Source organism: Nycticebus coucang, chromosome 6 (assembly GCF_027406575.1).
Source record: "Nycticebus coucang isolate mNycCou1 chromosome 6, mNycCou1.pri, whole genome shotgun sequence".
Taxonomy (NCBI): domain Eukaryota; kingdom Metazoa; phylum Chordata; class Mammalia; order Primates; family Lorisidae; genus Nycticebus; species Nycticebus coucang.
Window position 1 is genome coordinate 44328151 of NC_069785.1, and position 21038 is coordinate 44349188.

General features: G+C 38.6%; 2 protein-coding genes across 6 annotated transcripts in view; one reads left to right on the plus strand and one right to left on the minus strand.

The window, feature by feature from the left end:
- TMEM87A (transmembrane protein 87A) overlaps positions 1–20994 on the minus strand; it is a 56576-nt gene extending 35582 nt beyond the window's left edge. For 3 of the 5 annotated variants that reach the window (XM_053593637.1, XM_053593636.1, XM_053593634.1), the window contains exons 1-6: positions 20764–20994; positions 19502–19562; positions 16099–16184; positions 11183–11296; positions 8850–8903; positions 8637–8681 (exon numbers count right to left, since the gene is read on the minus strand). In XM_053593637.1, the coding sequence (XP_053449612.1) occupies positions 8637–8681; positions 8850–8903; positions 11183–11296; positions 16099–16184; positions 19502–19562; positions 20764–20907 (504 nt within the window). In that variant the 5' untranslated portion in view covers positions 20908–20994. The remainder of the gene's footprint in view (positions 1–8636; positions 8682–8849; positions 8904–11182; positions 11297–16098; positions 16185–19501; positions 19563–20763) is intronic. The other 2 variants (XM_053593635.1, XM_053593638.1) reach the window with 2 other exon arrangements.
- Positions 20882–21038, plus strand: part of GANC (glucosidase alpha, neutral C) — a 75088-nt gene continuing 74931 nt past the window's right edge. Inside the window, exon 1 of the mRNA XM_053593624.1 lies at positions 20882–21019. The gene's annotated coding sequence lies outside the window, so the exon portion shown is untranslated. The remainder of the gene's footprint in view (positions 21020–21038) is intronic.

A 21038-nucleotide genomic window follows, 5' to 3' on the forward strand; every position in this document is an offset into this window, starting at 1 on the left:
CTATAAATCTATAGTGATCAAAACAGCATGGGACTGGCACAAAAATAGAGAGGTAGATTTATGGAACAGAACTGAGAATCAAGAGATGAACCCAGACACTTATCGTCATTTCATCTTTGATAAGCCAATCAAAAATATTCAGTGGGGGAAAGATTCCCTATTTAACAAATGGTGCTGGGAGAATTGTCTGGCGACTTGTAGAAGACTGAAACTGGACCCACATCTTTCACCGTTAACAAAAATTGACTCTCAATGGATAAAAGATTTAAACTTAATACATGAAACTATAAAGGTTCTTGGAGAGAGTGCAAGGGAAACACTTGAAGAAATTGGCCTGGGAGAATACTTTATGAGGAGGACCCCCCCCAGACAACTGAAGCAACACCAAAAATACATTACTGGGATCTGACCAAACTAAAAAGCTTCTGCACAGCCAAGAACACAGTAAGTAAAGCAAGCAGACAGCCCTCAGAATGGGAGAAGATATTTGCAGGTTATGTCTCTGACAAGGGTTTAATAACAGAATCCACAGAGAACTCAAATGTATTAGCAAGAATACATTGCTAATGTGGGCAAGGGACTTGAAGAGAAACTTCTCTGAAGAAGACAGGCGCATGGTCTACAGTCATATGAAAAAATACTTGTCATCCTTAATCATCAGAGAAATGCAAATCAAAACCACTTTGAGATTATCATCTAACTCCAGTAAGATTAGCCCACATCATGAAATCTCAAAACCATAGATGTTAGCGTGGATGTGGAGAAAAGGGAACCCTTCTGAACTGCTGGTGGGAATGCAAACTAATACGTTCCTTTTGGAAGGATGTTTGGAGATCACTTATGGATCTAAAAATAGGCCTGCCATTCACTCCTTCAATTCCTCTATTAGGTATATAGCCAGAAGACCAAAAATCACTTTATAACAAAGATATTTGTACCAGAACGTTTATTGCAGCCCAATTCATAATTGCTAAATCATGGAAGAAACCCAAGTGCCCAATGACCCACAAATGGATTAATTAACTGTGGTGTATATACATCATGGAATATTATGCAGCCTTAAAGAAATATGGAGACTTTACCTCTTTCATGTTTACATGGATGGAGCTGGAACATATTCTTCTTAGCAAAGTATCTCGAGAATGAAAGAAAAAGTATCCAGTGTACTCAGCCCTACTATGAAACTAATTTATAAGCACCCACACTTCTATATGACAGATATAACCCAACTACAGCCCAAGAAGGGGAAAGAGGAGAGGGAGGGGAGGGCGGAGGCCGGGTGAAGGAAGGGTTATTGGTGGGACCACACCTATGGTGCATTTCACAAGGGTACATGTTAAATCTACTAAGGGTAGAATATAAATATCTTAACACAATAACTAAGAAAATGTGGTGAAGGCTATGTTAACCAGTTTGATGAAAGTATTTCAAATTGTATATAAAACCAGCACATTGTACCCCATAATTGCATTAATGTACACAGCTATGATTTAAAAGAAAAGGAAACTTGTGTTTAATGGTAAAGCTTAACATGCTCCAGCACCAGGAATGGCATGAAGTCCCAGCAGCAAGAACTGGTAGGTGACCCCCAGGGAGTCTAACATGGCAAAGAAGATGAAGAAGGTGACCATAAAACAGAAGAGCCCTGTGCCCGCAGACAAGGCAAAGCCCACCACGGCACAGGAAAAGAGCTGCTGCTCAAGAGACGGGTTCCTGCCTCGGCTAATGATAAAGCTGCCAAACACTGTTCCACTGCAAGGCTCTGAACCAGCCACACCAACTGTGGTTGCCCCAGCACCAATAAACGTAGCTGTTGTGTCAATGTTCCAAGAGACAACAGTGGTCTGGAACTCCCTATCTGACCACCTGGGGTGCGAAGCTATTGCAGAAAGGCTGTTTAGATGAATTCTCTGGCCTATTCAGGAAGGAGGAGACACAGGCCTGATTAGACCCCTGGTACAAAAGTGGGTCAGAGCCACAAAAACAGGTAGTGCCCTGGTGGTCTGCATTTTTTTTTTTTTAATCTCTCCCTCCTTAGCCCTTGGTCTCCGAGTCTTTTTGAAAGTCATGCTTTTATCAGATTTGGGGCGTTTGGGGCCACTATTTCCTCCAATATTCTTTTCATACCTTTGTCTCTCTCTTCTCCCTCTGGAATTACTATTCTGTGCACATTGGTGTACTTGATGGTATCCCACAGGTCTCTCCGGCTCTGTTCATTTCATTCTTCTTATCATATTTTATTTCCATGCTTTCCTGATTTTCTTCAGTTCTTTATTCTTGCTTAATCTCTTTTATAACATTTCTTTTTATTTTTCGTAAGAGACTGGGTCTTGCCCATGCTGAACACAAATTGCTGAGCTCAAACAATCCTCCTGCCTCAGCCGCCCAAGTAGTTGGGACTACAGGTGCCTGCCATAATTATCTTTTTAAAGCTCTTTGAGCATATTTAAGACAATTCATTTAAAGTCTTTGGTAAGTTATACTTAGGCTTCCTCAGAGGCTATTTTCTATATATATATTTTTTTTTGTGTGTGTGTGTGATTTTTTTTGGCCGGGGCTGGGTTTGAACCCGCCACCTCCGGCATATGGGACCGGAGCCCTACTCCTTGAGCCACAGGCGCCGCCCATTTTCTATATATTTTTAATCCTATAAACATGCCATACTTCTTGTTTCTTTGTACACCTCATAATTTTTGTTGCAAACTAAACATTCTAGAGAGTAATACAATGTAGCAGCTCTGGAGACCAGAATCTGCTCTCTACCAGCTAACAAGCTGCTGATGTGGGTTGTTGCTATACTGTTTGCTAAATGACTTTTCTAAACTCTTTTTGTATTCTTTGTACTATGGAGTATCCCTCAACACTTAGCTGGGCCAGTTAAAGCCCTTCCTTAGTTGTTCTGTTTGGGCACAGTCTGAAGATCAGCCAGAGTGAAAGTAGCTTAGGACCATCTAAGGGAACGGTGGGTGACCCCCAGGAAGTCTAACATGCAAAGAAGATGAGGAAGGTGACCATCAAACAGAAGAGCCCAGTGTCAATACTCAGAATGCAAATGGCTTTCTCAATTCTTCAGTCTACATGGGAGCTTTTAAAAGCCCTTTTCCTTCCACATTGCTCCTTTCTAGACGTTTTCCTTCCCTGGCTTTACATTCTATTTATTGCTTATCCCCATCATTGTTCCTTTTCCTATGCAGTCAATACTTTTGCCTTTAAATCTTTTGGCAAACACAGCCCAGCAAGCCACACCAGCCCTAAGAACACTCCAAGTCAGGGAAAACAAAGGCAAGTCCTTGCACAAGTCCTATAGGGAGCTGCCAGACAGGTGAAAACACACAACCACGAGTCTTTAAGAATAACGTTCATACTAGTCCTCTGGCATTAGCAATCTGTGTCAGGACTGCTGACTGCCACCCGCCTGCCTCCAAACTAGGAAGAAGGGGATGGTTGATAGACAATTCAAAATATCACAGCACTTTCTTAAAACAATGCCACAGATTCCTTCTTCATTAACCTTTGTCCTTGTCATTTTGAGTGTCTGACAGCTTATTAGTTGCTTTTGTGGAGACATGGAGACCTAAACTTCCCTATTCCACAATTCTTGGTGATGTCACTCTTATTAGCATCTTTTTACCATGCAAGAAACTAAGGCACAACAGCATAAGTAATTCTTCCAAGATAAGTACTGAGTTCCAGAGTTGGACTTTGAAATCTAGAATATCTGACCTCAGAGACTGTTCTTAACTACCACCTTGACTAATGATTCTTTCCTCCTCCTTAGCAGATTTTTTTTTTTTTTTTGGAGAGAGAGTCTCACAATGTTGCCCTTGGTAGACTACCACAGTGTCATAGCTCACAGCAACCCCAAACTCTTGGGCTTAAGCAATTCCCTTGCCTCAGCCTCCTCTGTAGCTGGCATCTGCCACAATGCCCACCTATTTTTTTGTTGCAGTTCTCATTGTTGCTTAGCTGGCCCAGGCCAGGTTTGAACCTGCCAGCCTTGGTGCATGTGGCTGGCACCCTACCCACTGAGCTATGGGCACCAACCCAGCAGAACTATTTTTAAAACACTATCTTCATGATAATGCCTCAAAATTATTCCTCTTCAACACAATTTTTCTAATCCCATCAGTAAAGTAATTAAAGCTGCCATGTGGTAATCTAATTACTGGCACTCTCAATGGTTACAAAGCTAAACACATTCTTACCATACCATCCAGAAACCACGCTCCTTGGAGTTCCCCCAAAGGACATGAAAACGTGGATCAACATAAACACCTGCACACAAATGTTTACAGCTGCTTTATTCCTAATTGCTGTAACTTGAAACAACCAAGATGTCCTTTAGTAGGACAATGGATGAACTGATATATCCAATGGAATATTAGTCAGCATGGAAAAGAAATGAGCTATCTAAGCCACCACAAGACATGGAGGAACCTTCAATGCATATTACTAAGTGAAATAAGTTAATGTGAAAAGGCTACTTATTTGTTTGATTCCAACTACATGACATTCTGGAAAAGGCAAATCTATACAGACAGTAAAAAGCTCAGAGTTAGAGCTTTGAGAACTTCTGAGTCTTTTTTTTTTATTTTTTAAAGAAAACGTGTGTTTAATGGCAACTATTACTTACCAAAGACTTTAAATTGTTTACTGAGTTTCAGTAATCACAGTAATCAGTGAATACTACAAGTTCAGGGTAAAGACAGAGAAAGGCAGAACACAGGAGATTTTTAGGGCACTGAAACTATTCTGCATAGTATAATGGTAGAAATGTCATTATGTATTTGTCAAAATTCATGAATAAAACCTACCATAAACTATGGACTTTGGTTGATAATGATGTGCCCATGTGGGTTCACCAACTGTAACGTGTACCACAGTAGTGCAGTCTGTTAATGGTAGGGGTGGCTGAGCATACTAGCATACAGGGGTATGTGGAAGCGCTTTGTATTATGTGCTCAATTTTATTGTGAACCTAAAACTGCTCTAAAAACTAGTCTATAGGTCGGAAACCATGGCTCACGCCTGTAATCCTAGCACTCCGGGAGGGAGAGGCAGGTAGATTGCATGAGCTCAGAAATTCGAGGCCAGCATGAGCAAGAACAAGACCTCATTTCTACTAAAAACAGGAAAACCAGCTGAGCGTTATGGGAGGTGCCTGTAGTCCCAGTTCCTCGGGAGGCTGAAGCAAGTAACTGCTTCAGCCCAAGAGTTTGAGGTTGCTGTGAACTATGACACCATGGCACTCTATCCAGGACAACAGAGAGTGAGAATCTGTCTCAAAAAACAAAAACAAAACTGAGTTAATCAAAATATTAAATCTCTTTTATCAATCTTGCCTTAGGGGAAGGGACAGGGAGAGGATCTTTCTTGTACAAACATATATGTTTTATTGGAGTTTTATTAAAAAAGAGTGGAGGTACTGAACTTGAGAATATCCTTTAAGTAAGATTATAAGGTATTTGCCTCAGGTCAAGTTTTCAGGAAGGAAGATCAAAGGATAGATAATTCTTTGACTTCTTTTGACTACAAACTAAGTATTTCTAAATATTACTTATGATATTCAACAGGGTTATATTTCAGCCAGCTTTAATCATTAACAACAAGGCTCAAGCCCTGAATAGAACTCAAAGTATGCTACGGCACATTAAACAACTGAAGAAAGTAAAAGTGACAATATGTGACTGCTCAGTAGTTAGAGTGCTGGCCCTGTGCACCAGGGGTGGCAGGTTCAAACTGGCCAGTCCCTGCTTAACAACAACAAAAAAAGTGACACTATGCATATATGTTAACATTCACCTTCATATAATGAATGTGAATAATTTTTTAAATATAAATTTAAATGATAATTTATGAATAATTTTAAATATAAATTTACAACAATAAATTATTGCTTAACTAGACAAACTGCGTAAAATTTATTTTAAATGGTAATAGCCAGTGTTTGTGATAAAAGATGCAAATTTACTTGCACTTTCTTGGGATGATAAATTCCCACAACTTTTCTGCAGAGCACTTTGACAAAGAATAGAAAAAGAACTTTTAAACTGTGTACATACTTGGATCCAGTAATTCCACCTCCAGCAATTTAGCCTAAAAACACATAATAAAGGTACACAAAGATATAGCTAGACATTATGAAAGTGATCTCATCCACAATAGTGAAAATCTGAAACCCAAGGTATGTCAATCAGGAGTTATAAAAGAAATATTACGCAGCCATGAAAAAAGTGAAGTGGTGTTCAATGTATCATTTGTTAGGGAGAAGAAAATATTATCCAGTGGTATAAATAATATGATTTCATTTTGGTTAATGTGCAATATGCTCTGTAAAATCACACCAAAGTGCTAAAACTACTAGAAAAGAAATTCACAAAGACTTTTTACTTTCATTTACAGAATCAAAAACTTTTACCAATATAGTAATCTTTTGAAATCAGAAAACAAACCAAAGATTTAAAAACAAATTTACCTATAAGAATAGTTATCACAATGCTGTTTTAAATTGCAACATAAAGAAACTCATACATGTTTAAGAATAGGGAATTTAACAAACTGCAATGTATTCATACAATAAGACAAAAAAAACAATAAAACCCACCCATGTTTGGAGGTCCCTGAAAGACCAACTGCCAGAGCTATCTGGCAGATCACTGAAAAGCTCCACTCTAAGGCCTTGTCTATACCGGACCTGACTCAGACATGGCTCAGTGTCAACAACCTTGTACTCAGAGCATTTGCCAAAAACACTCAGCAGATCACAGCTTCCTGAGTCAACAGTAATAAGTGCAACTACCAAAAGGCTGACCAAAAACTTAAAAGGAAAATCTGGAGAATGAAATGTCCTTAAGAACACTGCCAGGAATCTAGAAGGCTGTAAGTATATACAGCATTCTGTACACATTTGCACAGCTATGAACAGGCCCAAGAAAGGCCTGAGATCATTCACCTCTGAGTGACCTGAATCTGTGCAAATAGGAAGTTAAGGTTAAGGTAAACTGCAAAAGAGGAGCGTTCCCCTCCCCCCGCCTGCTGTCCCTCCACTTGGGGTCCAGCGCCACTGTGCTCTGAAGCGCTGGCTCTGCGGGCGCCAAGAAATGGACCAATTTTGACAAGATGTAGTGCTGCAGCGTGCCTAATGGGATATATTCAGTCATGGCATCTGAACTCTGTAAGACGATCTCTGCGGCAAGGCTGGAAAAGCACAAGAATTTGTTCTTAAACTACAGGAATCTGCACCATTTCCCATTGGAGTTACGGAAAGATGAGGGACTGCAGTTCTTGGAAGACTCTATATGAAAAGGAACTCCCTTACAACCTTGGTACAGTATTATACTACATTAAAAGAAATTCTTACAAATGTGGTCCTAATCAAAATATATTTTATATATCCTAAAATATTAAGATCAAGATGTATATCCCCTCTTGTTGTGTATACAGATAATATAAATACATAGGGTGTTTTCATTGGCTGTAAATTTTTCACCCAAGTCCCTGCAGGTATGAGGTTGCAGGAAGAATTGTATAGGAAAGCAAAATAGTGACGTACCACTTATAAAATTAGTCCCTATTGGACAACTCCTCTTCATATAGTGTATGCATCTATCCTGACTTGTAATTTCTTTGTGTGTTAATCTTCCTACATGAGTTTTGTTTGTTATGGCATTCAATAAACCTGTTATGAAGTAAAAAAATAAAAAAAGAAAACTGCAAAAGAGGCAAACACAAGTCCACATATTAAACAATTCCAGTTTATATAAAATCTCTAATTAGGAAAATCCAGAGACAGAAAGTAGATTAGTGATTGCCAGAGGCTAGGGAAAGGGAGGAATGAGGTGTGACTGATAATGAGTTATGGAGTTACTTTTTGGGGTAATGAAGAATTTCTGGAATTAAGACAGTTGTTGGTGGACCCACAACATGTGATCATACTAAAACCCACTAACTTGTATGCTTAAAAAAATAAATTTTGTGTTATGCGTGTTGTCTTAATAAAGTTCCAAAATTAAAAACTTTAACCAGCTTTATAAAAAATATAACCCAACATGGATAACTTATTTCCTCTTTTTTTTTTTTTTTTTTTTTTGAGACAGTGTCTTACTATGTCGCCCTTGGTAGAGTGCCATGGCATCACAGCTCACAGCAACCTCCAACTCTTGGGCATAAGTGATTCTATTTCTTCTATTTTTTTAAATAGTAAAGTTTTGAGGAATTAGTTATTATGAATAGAAAGTGAAATAAGCATTCATTCAATGTGTATTTATGAAAATTGAAGGCATATTTATAGCTTTCAATATTATTTTAATTTTCTAAACTCTCTTCCCATATATTTTATCACAGATGATTTTACATGGTATTTAAAGTTATTTTTAATAAGTTTCTTCCTGCTTACAAATATTTATGGGAAAGGACAACAATAATTTAGTTTAACTGCAGAAAATATAGAAAATATGAAGAAAATAAAAATCATTCATGATATCATCCAGAAACAATGATTTTTAACACTTTTGATGCATAGCTTCCAGTTTTAACTTTCAATTTAAATGTCAGCATACTGAAAGAACAATTCAAAAATACATGAACATCAGAAAACTAAAATGTATCCAACATCCCAAATTCCCAAATACACTTACAGTTTTGTCTCCAATAAGGGTAAGATTTGTTCCATTCTCCTTAGCCTTTAAACATTAAAAAAAAGAAAATTAGAACTTTGTTTTAACCTCTAGCATTCCTCCAGTAGCCACCTCCACCTACTCCCCAAGAGCAGCATTCCTTCCCCAGAGTTACAGTTCCCAAGCTGCCAGAATTTTCCTTTACTCTCAGAAATACATAAGAAAAACAATTACCTCCTGTTTTTCTCCTAAAAGAGGCAGTCGATGCATGAAATCCCCAGAAAAGCTCTATAAAAGAAACAAAATTAAAATTAAAGATGTATAAATAGTAAAAGAAAAATATAGCTCAAAATACACAGGAACAGTTAAAGGAAAGCATGACACCATAACAGAAAGTATATATAATGAGAAAGCATCAGCAGACAAAAGGCTTCCAGACTGGGTATAATAGCTCACATCTGTAATTCCATCATTTTGGGAGGATGAGACGGGAGAATCGCTTGAGGCCAAGAGTTAAAGACCAGCCTAGGGAACAGCGCAATACCATCCCACCCAAATCTATAAAACATGAAAAATTAGCCCAACATGGTAGCACATGCCTCTAGTCTCAGCTACTTGGGAATCTACAGCAGGAGGACTGCTTGAGCCCAGAAGTTTGAGACTACAGTGAGCTATGATGATGCCACTACACTCAAACCTGGACAACAGAGTGAGACCCTATCTCCAAAAAAGAAAAAGATTTCAATCAACCACAAACAAGTGAATAAAACCCTACTATCTACCGTTCCTTTCACTATAACACGTTCCTATAAAAAAAACTATACTAGACCAGGCATGGTGGCTCACACCTGTAATCCTAGCCCTCTGGGAGGCTGAGGCAGGTGGATTGCCTGAGCTCATGGGTTCAACACCACCCTGAGCAAGAATAAGACCCCATCTCTAAAAATACTTGGGCATTGTAGCATGGCCTGTAATCCCAGCTACTTGGGAAGCTGAGGCAAGAGAATTGCTTGAGCCCAAGAGTTTCAGGTTGCTGTGAGCTATGATGCTACGGCACTATACCAAGAGTGACAAAGTGAGACTCTGTCTCAGAACAAAACAAAACTACACTAATTACCTGACTTACCATGTATCAATATATGGGGCATTCTCTTTCCTAAGTAATTAGACTGTATAATTCAACTCTGTTAACATTAGACTGGAGAAGGAAAAGAAAATTTACCAACTGACGTATACGCCAAGACCCTGTAAAGACTAGCAGATCTAAAAAGGACTCAACGCCTGGCAACAGGACACAAAAGGTAGCTTTCCATCATCAAATCTAACAAAGAAGCCAGGCATGGTGCCTGTATTCCTAGCAGTCTGGGAGGCTAAGGTAGGTAGATTGCTTGAGCTCAGGAGTCTGAGACTAGCCTGAGCATGAGTGAGACCCTGTCTCTACTAAAACAGAAAAAATTAGCCAGGTGCTATGGCAGGCACCTGGAAGTTCCAGCTACTTGGGAAGCTGAGGCATAAGAATCACTTGAGCCTAAAAGTTTGAGGTTGCTAAGGGCTATGATGATGACACCATGTCACTCAACCCTAGAGTGAGAAGGTAAATAGAACAGAACAGAATAGAATAAAATACAAAAATTTGAGGTTTCAAATGTCCATGGACAGATGAATGGATAAATAAAATGTGTACATACAATATTATTCACCCTTAGAAAGAAATGAAATCTTAATATATGGTACAACATGGATGAACCATGAAAACATTCTGGTAAGTGAAAGAAGCCAGACCAAAAAGAACAAAGACTGTATGATTCTACTTCTATAAGGTATCTAGAGTTAAATTCATCCACAGAAAACAGAAGACTGGTTACTAGGAACTAGTAGGTGGGTGGAAGGTGATGGGGAATTACTGTTTAGTGGATATGAGTTTCAAAGTTCTGGAGGTGGGGTCATGGCTGCATGGCAATGTAAAGTTATTTAATGACAAAGAACTACATATTCAAACATGGTTAAAATGATAAATTTAATGTTGTGTACATTTTACCACAATTAAAAAAAACTGGGGGTCTACTTTTTACACACAAAAGAAAGTACATCCCTGCCCAGTGCAATGGCTCATGCTTATAATCCTAGCACTCTGGAGGCCAAAGCAAATGTCTTACTTGAGCTCAGGAGTTCAAGACCAGACTGAGCAAGAGTGAAACCCTATCTCTACTAAAAACTAAAAAAAAAAAAAACTAGCCGGATGTGGTGGCCCACACTTGTGGATCCCACTACTCAGTAGGCTGAGGCAAGAGGATCACTTGAGCCCGAGTTTGAGCTTGCTGTGAGCTATGAGGACCCCAAAGCACTCTACCCAGGGCAACAAAGTAGATTCTGTCTAAAAAAGGAAAAAACAAAAAAAAGTACATCCCATCTTTGATGGGATAAATATGTAAGTTGCTGACTATGCACCTATTAGGACATGCTTCCAACTTATTCCCACCAGAAGAAATAACTGAAGGATGAGAAATGGATACAGAAGTCACACTGTTTACCTCTTCAATTTCCCTCTAACAACTTTCAAAGATTACCTGTGTTTTAAAGAGTTCACTGCAGTTCTGGAACAATTTTGATGATGTTTGATATTTCCCAGACAAGCCTCCTTTGTCTTTAAGTTTATCCAAATATTTCCCTACATCTTCTCCCTGGAAAAATAGAAAAGATACAACGTATTTAATTTACCTTTCACAAATAAGATATTTAGAGAGGAGTAACAAATAGATTATCTGTAGTACAAATATAATTCTAAGTTCGCAACTTTAAAAATTAATAGCATCAGATAAAGATGATATAAATATAACATTATTAGACTCTAAAATGCAGAATTCTAGTCTTTGGCTCACAAAAGGAGTTTGTCTAACAATTCTGGGAAGGCTAAGGAACTGCCTAAGTGCGGAGAGTTTTGTCAAAAAAAAAAAAAAAATTTAAAAGAGTTACTTGACCAAATGAACAACATCAACAAAAAGATGCACTTGTGCACATAAGCTAAGACTGAGCACAAAACTGGTATAGCCATTTATAGCTCACTGCCCAGAACTCAAAAATAGCATCATTTCTGTGCCTTTACTAATCAGTTGTGTGATTTCTTTCCCAATCCCTTATCTCTATCTTGCCCTCCTTTTTTCTAAGCTCCATGTCTTCAGCCACCTGCTGGTCACCTCCATACTTTTACCCTGTGGCAATCCAAATAATTTTTACATTCTTTTTTTTTTTTTGTAGAGACAAAGTTTCACTGTATGGCCCTAGGTAGAGTGCCATGGCACTACACAGCTCACAGCAACCTTCAACTCCTGGGCTTAAGCGATTCTCTTGCCTCAGCCTCCCAAGTAGCTGGGACTACAGGTGCCCGCCACAACACCCGGCTATTTTTTTGTTGCAGTTTGGCCGGGGCCGGGTTTGAGCCCGCCACCCTCGGTATATGGGGCCGGCACCTTACTGACTGAGCCACGGGTGCCGCCCAATTTTTACATTCTTTTTTTTTTTTTTTATTGTTGGGGATTCATTGAGGGTACAATAAGCCAGGTTACATTGATTGCAATTGTTAGGCAAAGTCCCTCTTGCAATCATGTCTTGCCCCCGTAAAGTGTGACACACCAAGGCCCCATTCCCCTCCCTTCATCACTCTTTCTGCTTTTCCTCCCCCCTGCATAACCTTAACTGTCATTAAATTTTTACATTCTTAACTGGCACTACCTATGAAGATAGGATCTCCTAAGCTCTTGATCAGTTTATCGCAAGTTTCAAATGTATAAAACTGTTTTCTTTTTTTTTTAGAGACAGAGTCTCACTTTGTCGCCCTCAGTAGAGTACTGTAGCATCACAGCTCACAGCAACCTCCAGCTCTTGGGCTTAGGAGATTCTCTTGCCTCAGCCTCCCGAGTACCCAGGACTACAGGCGCCCACCACAATGCCTGGCTATGTATAAAACTTTTATTGCAGGTTCGGTGCCTGTAGCTCAGTGGCTAGAGCGCCAGCCACATACACAAGAGCTGGGGGGTTCAAACCCACCCCAGGCCTGCCAAACAATGACAACTACAACCAAAAAATATCCGGGTGTTGTGGCAGGCGCCTATAGTCCCAGTTACTTGGGAGGCTGAAGCAAAAGAATCACTTAACGCTTAAGAGTTGGAGGTTGCTGTGACCTGTGACGCCATGGCACTCTGCTGAGGGTGACGTAGTGAGACTCTGTCTCCAAAAAAAAAACCCTTTTATAGGGCGGCGCCTGTGGCTCAGTCGGTGGGGCGCCGGCCCCATGTGCTGAGGGTGGTGGGTTCGGACCAGGCCCCGGACAAACTGCAACCAAAAAAAAAAAAAAATAGCCGGGCGTTGTGGCGGGCGCCTGTAGTCCCAGCTACTTGGGAGGCTGAGGCAAGAGAATCGCTTAAGCCCAGGAGTTGGAGGTTGCTGTGAGCTGTGTGAGGCCACGGCACTCTACCGAGGGCCGTAAAGTGAGACTCTGTCTCTACAAAAAAAAAACCTTTTATTGCAAACCCAAATAGTGATTGACAGAAAAAGGTCAACAATATTTCTAGGCATATTCTGAAGATGTTATTACTCCTTTCTAAATTCTCCAGTCTTTTTGGTTCTCCTGTCACGTCAATCCTACCCAATGTTACATAACAAAAGCAAAAATAATTACCAACACTGCAAAAAGCATAATGTAAAATCTTAAATTCTGACAAACTGACTAGACAATGGATGTTTTCTAAAGGGCAGTGAAATTATCCCAAAAAGACTTCAAGGCTGAGGGTAGCTCACACCTATAATCCCAGCACTTTGGAGGCTGAGGTCAGAGGATTGTTTGAGCCCAGAAGTTCAAGACCAGCCTGGGCAACATAGCAAGCCCTCATCTCCACAAAAAATTTAAAAATCAGCTGGGTATAGTTGTACCTATAGTCCCAGCTACTTGGGAGGCTTAGGCTAGAGGATCACTATTGCTCAGGAATGCAAGATTACAATAAGGTATGATCAGGCCACTGTACTCTAGTCTGTGTAACAGAGCAAGACATTGTCTGTTTAAAACAAAAAAAAAAAAAAAGAAGAAACTTCAAGAATAGAAAAATCTTTAAAAAATTACGCAAATTGAGACTGGGGGATAGAAATAGAATGGAAAAGGCCTGGAGCATCTACCTCAGAGCAAAATAGTTTTAATGCTCAAGTATTGGATACCATGGCAATTCCAAGTGTAGTAGATGAAGTGTTTCACAAGGTCAAAGTGGTCAAAACTATCTTCATAATAATAGTATGATATTTGTCTTATACTGGTATTACAAAAGGAACAGTAGGTAAAATTGCCACTCCTTATGAGGAACCAAGGCATTGGCAACTAATGGCACTAGTTGGTCTATTTTCAGTCACAATCCTGCAGTTACAAAAAGAAAAAAGGAAAAAGAAAAAAATATATATAGTGGCACATGTCTATAGTCCAGCTACTCAGGAAGCTGAGGCAGCCAGACCATCTGAGCCCAGGAGCTCAAGACCAGGCTGGGCAACACAGTAAGACCCTGACTCTTAAAAAAAATGCCACCTTTTTTTGAGACAGAGTCTCACTCTGTTGCCCTGAGTAGAGTACCCTGGGGTCATCATAGCTCACAGCAATCTCAAGCTCTTAGCAATCTTCTTCTCAGCTTCCTGAGTAGCTGGGACAACAGGCACCCACCATGATGCCCAACTAGTTTTACTATTTTTAAGAAAAGGTCTCACTTCTTGTTCAAGCTGGCTTTGAACTCCTGAGCTCAGGCAATCCACCCACCTCAGCCTCCCAGAGAGCTAGAATTACAGGTGTGAGCCACTGCTCCCAGCCCCAAAATGCCACTTTTATGTAAGACTACCCTTAATGAAGTAGTAAAAATTATCCCTGTTATTAAATCCAGACTTTTGAGAACATGACCTTTTTAATAATCTTCATGACAACATGGAAGGTACGCAAAATACAACCGATGACTGTCTTGAGATAAAGCACTTTGCAACTGTTGTATGAGTTAATCACTCTTTTCAAGGAACATCACATTTACTTGAAAGAATGACTGACAAACTGTACTTTTCAGTTATTTGGAAGCTATTTCCCTGAAAATGGGCAATGGGGGCTTTCATTTCAAGGAAAACTGATAGTACTCACTGATAATGATAAAATTTAACTTTTCAAGTGCAAACTGGAATTTTTAAGAACTTGTATCTGCTACCATGGGCTTAATGGGTTCCAGTACTTAAGAAGCTAAGGGGCTAAAAGATAGTTATTAACAATGTAATTTTTAGTGAAATGTAAAATAAATTAACATTTAAAATATTTATATATTTAGTCAATCAATACTTTCTAAATGATCAAGGAGCAATATTACAAAATCAGGCATGGGTAAAAGATCCAGTCAAAGAGCAAGACATACCTGGGGATTTTTTTAATAGAATACAAAAATGTTCATTAGTAATATTTGACTCCACATTGCAACTAACCTTTAAGAACTCCACTTGTTGCACTTTGGTATGGAATCAAAGAACATCCCCAATTATCTGCAAAGGCTATTAAAATACCATTCTCTTTCGTAACTACATATCTGTAAGAGGTCAGATTTTCTACATACACTTCAACCAAAATATCACAATAGCCTGAATGAAGGAAGAGATATCTAGCTATCTTCTGTTATGCCAGATGTTAAAGAGATTTACAAAAACGCAAAACTAAGGTTATTTTTTATGGGTTTCTTTTTTTTTTTTGGAAAAACAGTAATTTTTCACCAAAAATTTTATATTAACATGCAATGACTTTATCATTGCTACTTTAAATTAAATTAATATTTTTATATTTTCTCAGTTGTAATTTATAACAGAGTAACCTACATGAGCAAAGGCTTTCTGGAGTCCACAATAATTTCTTTTTTTTAAGACAAATTTTACTTCTCCAGGAAGAAAGTACCATGTAAATCAGTGTTTAAAACTAAAACTGTGTAAGTCTGAGTCCACAATAATTTTTAAGAATGTAAGAGTTCTGAGATCAAAATGTTTGAGAATTGCTGATATAGTAGGTCTGCAAATTGGGAAGCATGCATTCTAGTATCAGCTCTGCTCCTCCAGTTGTATGACATTCTTTCCTGTATTCCTTCCCCAAGAGCTTGGGGCTGAGCGTGGTCGCTCATGTCTGTCATCCTAGCATTCTGGGAGGCCAAGGTGGTAAGCTCAGGAGTCTGAGAACAGCCTGAGCAAGAGTGAGACCCCATCTCTACTAAAATAGCCAGGTGTTGTCTTGGGCGCCTGTAGGTCCAGTTACTTGGGAGGCTGTGGCAAGAGAATCACTTGAGCCCAAGAGACTGAGGTTGCTGTGAGCTATGATGCACAACACTCTACCCAGGATGACAAAGTGAGACTCTGTCTCAAAAAAAAAAAAAAAAATTAAGAGGTTGGAACCAAGTAACTACTAAGGTCCAAGAAAGGTCTGTAATTTTACGTTCCTTACCTTAAAGTTATAGATTTCATTATAACAATCAGCACTTTTCAGATACCAGGTTATATTCAAAGACTGATCACAAGGTTCTCCATCAACTATAAAAGAAGAAATCTTTATGAATAAAAGATGGTTCCCAAACAAAGCATTCTTTTAAACTATTAACTTACATCCTATTTATTTCCTGCCCTAAACTGAGATATTCAAAGACCATCCCTTCCCCAAACATAAAGTCATGGAATAATATATGCAAAAGTATAGTTGTTTACAGAAAAAAATAGCAGTTAAACAGTCTTTAAACTTTTGAAACTGTGGATCAATTTTCATGCCTTCAAGTTTCAATTTCTACACGTCTACTAGGAAACAACTGGGAATGACAAAGCAGTCCTAAGTTAAAACCAGTCTTCTATTATCATTCAAATATTTATTGAGCAGAACACAGTACACAATGGTACAGTGTTAGACCCAACAGAGAAATGGGTGGGAACAAATTATTAAAGACCCTTAAAAAGGCTACATTCTAGTTGCAGAGCCAAGGAATAACCTTAGGGATGTCACAAGGTAATATTTGTCATTGTTAAATGGTGGTATAAATAATAGTTATGCTGAGGGAAAAAACTCGTGGCTTAGACCTTGAAAGATATAAAGACTGGATAGAAAGAGCAATGAACAAAAAACAAGCATGGTTGCAAAAGGTAAAAAATAGCAAAAGTTAGAGTATTAAGAGTATTAGGTTTTCTCAAAGTGCACTTTAAGAGAACCCTCAAGGAACCTTATGAAATCATGGAAGCTTCATATAACTCATTAAATACGGTTTGGAATATAGTATTCTAATAGATCAAGGCATTCGTCTGAAGACTTGAGAGTGTAAATTTAACCATATGACTGACTAGGTGTTTCACCTGGCAGAAGTCAGTATTACCTCTTATCTTTGATTTCAGCTGTGTAAGAGAAAACATACTAAAGACTCTGTAAAAATGTGACACAAATAAACATGATTGCGTTTAGGAATCTACTTTTGGTTTATAACATATAGAGCAGCCTTTTTATAATCTCTTTGTTTTAAACTGTTTTCTCAACAAATGACCAACACGTTTTTACAGGGCTAGAATCCTCAAACATTTGACCTGTTGGCTTAGCGCCCACAGCACAATAGTTATGGCGCCAGCCACATATACCGAAGTTGAAGGGTTCAAACCTGGCCCAGGGCAGCTAACCAACAATGACAACTGCAACAACAAATAGCCGAGCGTTGTGGTGGGCACCTGTAGTCCCGGCTTCTTGGGAGGCTGAGGCAAAAGAATCGCTTGAGCCCAAGACTTTGTGATTGTCATGAGCTGTGATGTCACTGTACTCTACCAAGAACATAGTGAAACTCTGTCTCAAAAAAAATAAAAAATCAAAATTTTGACCTGTTGAACAGAATTTATGGAAATACCAAAAAGGATACTAGAATCTGGCTATGAACTATTCAGATGAACCCATACAGAGATAAGATTAATAAAAGCCAGTAAGAACACATCTCTTAAACAAGAGATTTTCAAGGAAATCTGGCTACAAAAATATTACTCTTTATGTTAAAAAACAAGATTTAAAACTTAACGGAGGTCTTTAAGAGAATGAAAATGGTCCTATCTATTCCATGGAAAGCTGTCCAGAAGTGTCCAACCTGAGACTTGTGGGCCAACTGCTGATTTTGTGAGGACATTTTTTGCTTATCTGCAGTGTCATGAAAAGTATGCACAGACCTATTTTTTTGCTAATCAGCTTTCCTTGTGTTTGCATAATTTAATGTGTGGTCCAAGACAACCCTTCTTCCAATGTGCAGTAGGGCAGAAGAAAAAAAAGATTGGATACCCAATGGTATATACCATACTCAGAAAATAACAAATCAGAGATAATTGGTAAACGTTGAGAAAGCACAAAAGTAACAAAAATATAATGAATGTTAAGTTTTAAGGAGCTTCAATTCCAAAAACAAAGGAAGGCAGACACTTTTAAAATATGCAGCTTGTTTAACTTGTCAAAACAAGATCAAAATATAGGTGAGGAAAAGACTACACCTAATAAAAGAATAAAAATAGCAAACAAGCTGTCAGGCTAGTCCAAAGACAAAATCTGCTTATCCCTAACAACTGCTCTTACCTAATAAACCAATCTCAAAAGAACAGCCAACATGTCAGAATAGATTTTATTTAAATCAAATGTAAGCCATTAGTCAGGAGGTTGAATTTTAATGGACATAGTGTATTCTTCATAGAAGTTCTATTTGCTGTGAATGTGAGACACTCTCATGACACTTTTATCTGCAATGTCATGAAAAGTATGCACAGACCTATTTTTTTGCTAATGACACTCCCACCAGAATGTGAGGTCGAAAGGGAAGGTAATTTTTCTATCTCTTCCGTACTATGTGAAACATCCAGAGTCAGAACTAAAAGGAAGCTCTTCTTTAATACAGTGGCTTTCCCGCTTGACAAACTGGTTTTGTCCTACATAATCCCTATTTCCTGGTATTATCTCTGAGCTTCCTCTTCCAGGGTAGTAAAATACTCCTTATGTAAATAAAGGATCTACTGAAAGTATTTGTTCAGAGCCAATGGTCTAACAAACCTACATCAAGTTTTCAGTAAACATCCAGCAAGTACAGAAGAGGAAAATCAGTGGTATCTCTGACTCAGAACAGATTAAACCACCACACAGGCAATTAACCAACATAATTACAATCATGCAACACATAACATTTCAGTCAATAATAAACAGCAAATATACAATGGAGGTTCCGTAAGATTATCAAACCATATTTTTACTCTCCTTTTTCCATTTTTATATATGTGTAGATACACAAATACTTATCACTGTGTTACAAATGCCTACAGTATTTAGCACAGTAATGCTGTACAGCTTTGTAGCCCAGGAGCACCTTGCTACACCATCTAGGTTTATGTAAGTACACTCTATGTTTGCGCAATGATGAAATCTATCCCCATCACTAAACCACACAACTGTAAATGTAATTCAGCTGAGATGTGACTGTATGTATACTCAATATAGTATATATAAAAGTATGCTAGTATATGTAACATATTAGTATACATGATGTATATATTTACGTGTATATTTATATATAGTGTGTGTATATGTAAACACCAGAAAACAAGGAAGAAAATAAAGTTCACACAAGTATGCCGAAGATTATTCAGTGAAAGAACCTTAGTTATACTAAATATGTTTATACCTAGATAGTGCCTGACTATTATATTTCAGAACTTTAAAAAATATTGCAAGTAGCCCATCAGAGATAGAAAATAGGTAATTTAAAAGTTTACCAATAACTTTAAGAAATTCAAACAAAATCTCATGAAATTTAAAAAATCAGAATTTAATTATATTGAAATGTAATTCAAAAACTTACATTTCAGAAATATAGAGGTATTTCTGAAGAGGATCTTTCCAAAACTAAAATAATTTTTCCCCTGAAAAGAGAAAGGAAAGATAATTAGCATTATTACACCACTTTAATTCCTAAAGCAAAATGTAACTAGCTAAATTTATAAAACAATCATATTAGTTTTCTTAACCAAGAAAATACATCAACACCCTTCCTTTCAGTAAGTTTAACCATATCCAAACTGCAGGATTTTTTTGCTTAGCATGGAGACATGATTTTCTTCCCAGAAGCCATGAACTAGACTCTAGAAGGGAGGCTGCTGGAAATTCCAACTTAACTTAAATCTTCATAGGATATACTCCTTTATCAGTTCATTCCTATTACTGATCACTGCCCAGAATGACCAACTGTTTTTTTAAATAAACTATGTTATAAGCAGACAGAGTTTTATTTCTAAATCTAAAAAGACTTAACTATTAACCAACTTAGTAACAAGTAAAAACTTAAAATTGAGAACATGAAGATCTTCACCAAATGAATAAAAGCTATAATGCTTGCCATATGAAAGCCCAAATAAGGTTTGGTCATTATAATCACTGAGTAGAGCAGAATGAATACCTCTTATTCAAATGCGGTTTAAAAGGGGGGGGGGGAGTAGAAAGGGTCAGCCTATCTAACTAATTGTCCAAATGAAAGACTAGACTTACAATATTATATTTTACCTTGCTACTTATTCCATTTTAACCATTCTCACTTTAAAATACATTTTTAAAATCCCTATGCTTATTAATCACACAGCATAGACTAATCACTTCAAAGTGTAAGCAAAATAAAACCATCTCGTAAGTAGATGGTTTTACCCAGAACCGAAAAAGCGCAGAGGAAAAAAAAGAAAGAAATGAAGAGGTCTACTACATACCTCTCTCAGTAATCCAAGGACATTAGATTCTGAAATTTAATCCGAAAGATAAACTACTCTCCGTCTATATATTAAGTTCACATATTTCTAAAATCAGGCACTGAAAAGTCCTGTTACTTTTCTGATGAGACACCACTCCTCCACTCCCTCGCGTTGCTGAAGTGGCCCTGACGGTCCAGCTAGCCTATCCACGCTGCGGGGCTTTCCACTCCAGGGAGGTGGGTCCTAGTCCGCCACTGACACAAACCATCCCGGCAACCCCACCCCTTAGGAAGCAACTTTTGCGGAACCTTCATGGACCCCTACGGCCGCCGTAGCCCCACCCCTTACTCCTCCGGGTTTAGTCGCTGCTCAAGTAAGCACTCACCGATGGTATCGGAATGTGCCACTTGGACCGGTCGGCAGCAGACACGGGTGCCGGTCCTGCACCGAAAAGCGACAATGGGGGCGGCTGAGCCACCAGAAGCAGAAGAATGACAGGTAACACCTGAAGCCACGCAACCGCCGCCATCTTCACGGCCTTGGAGCGCCTACCGAAAGCATTTCACCGTCTTCCGGTTCGCCCCGCCCTCTTCCGGCTCTGCTCTAGGGGCGGGATTACCAGGTCTTCGAAACCTCGCGAGGTTTGCTTGCTGTGCTACC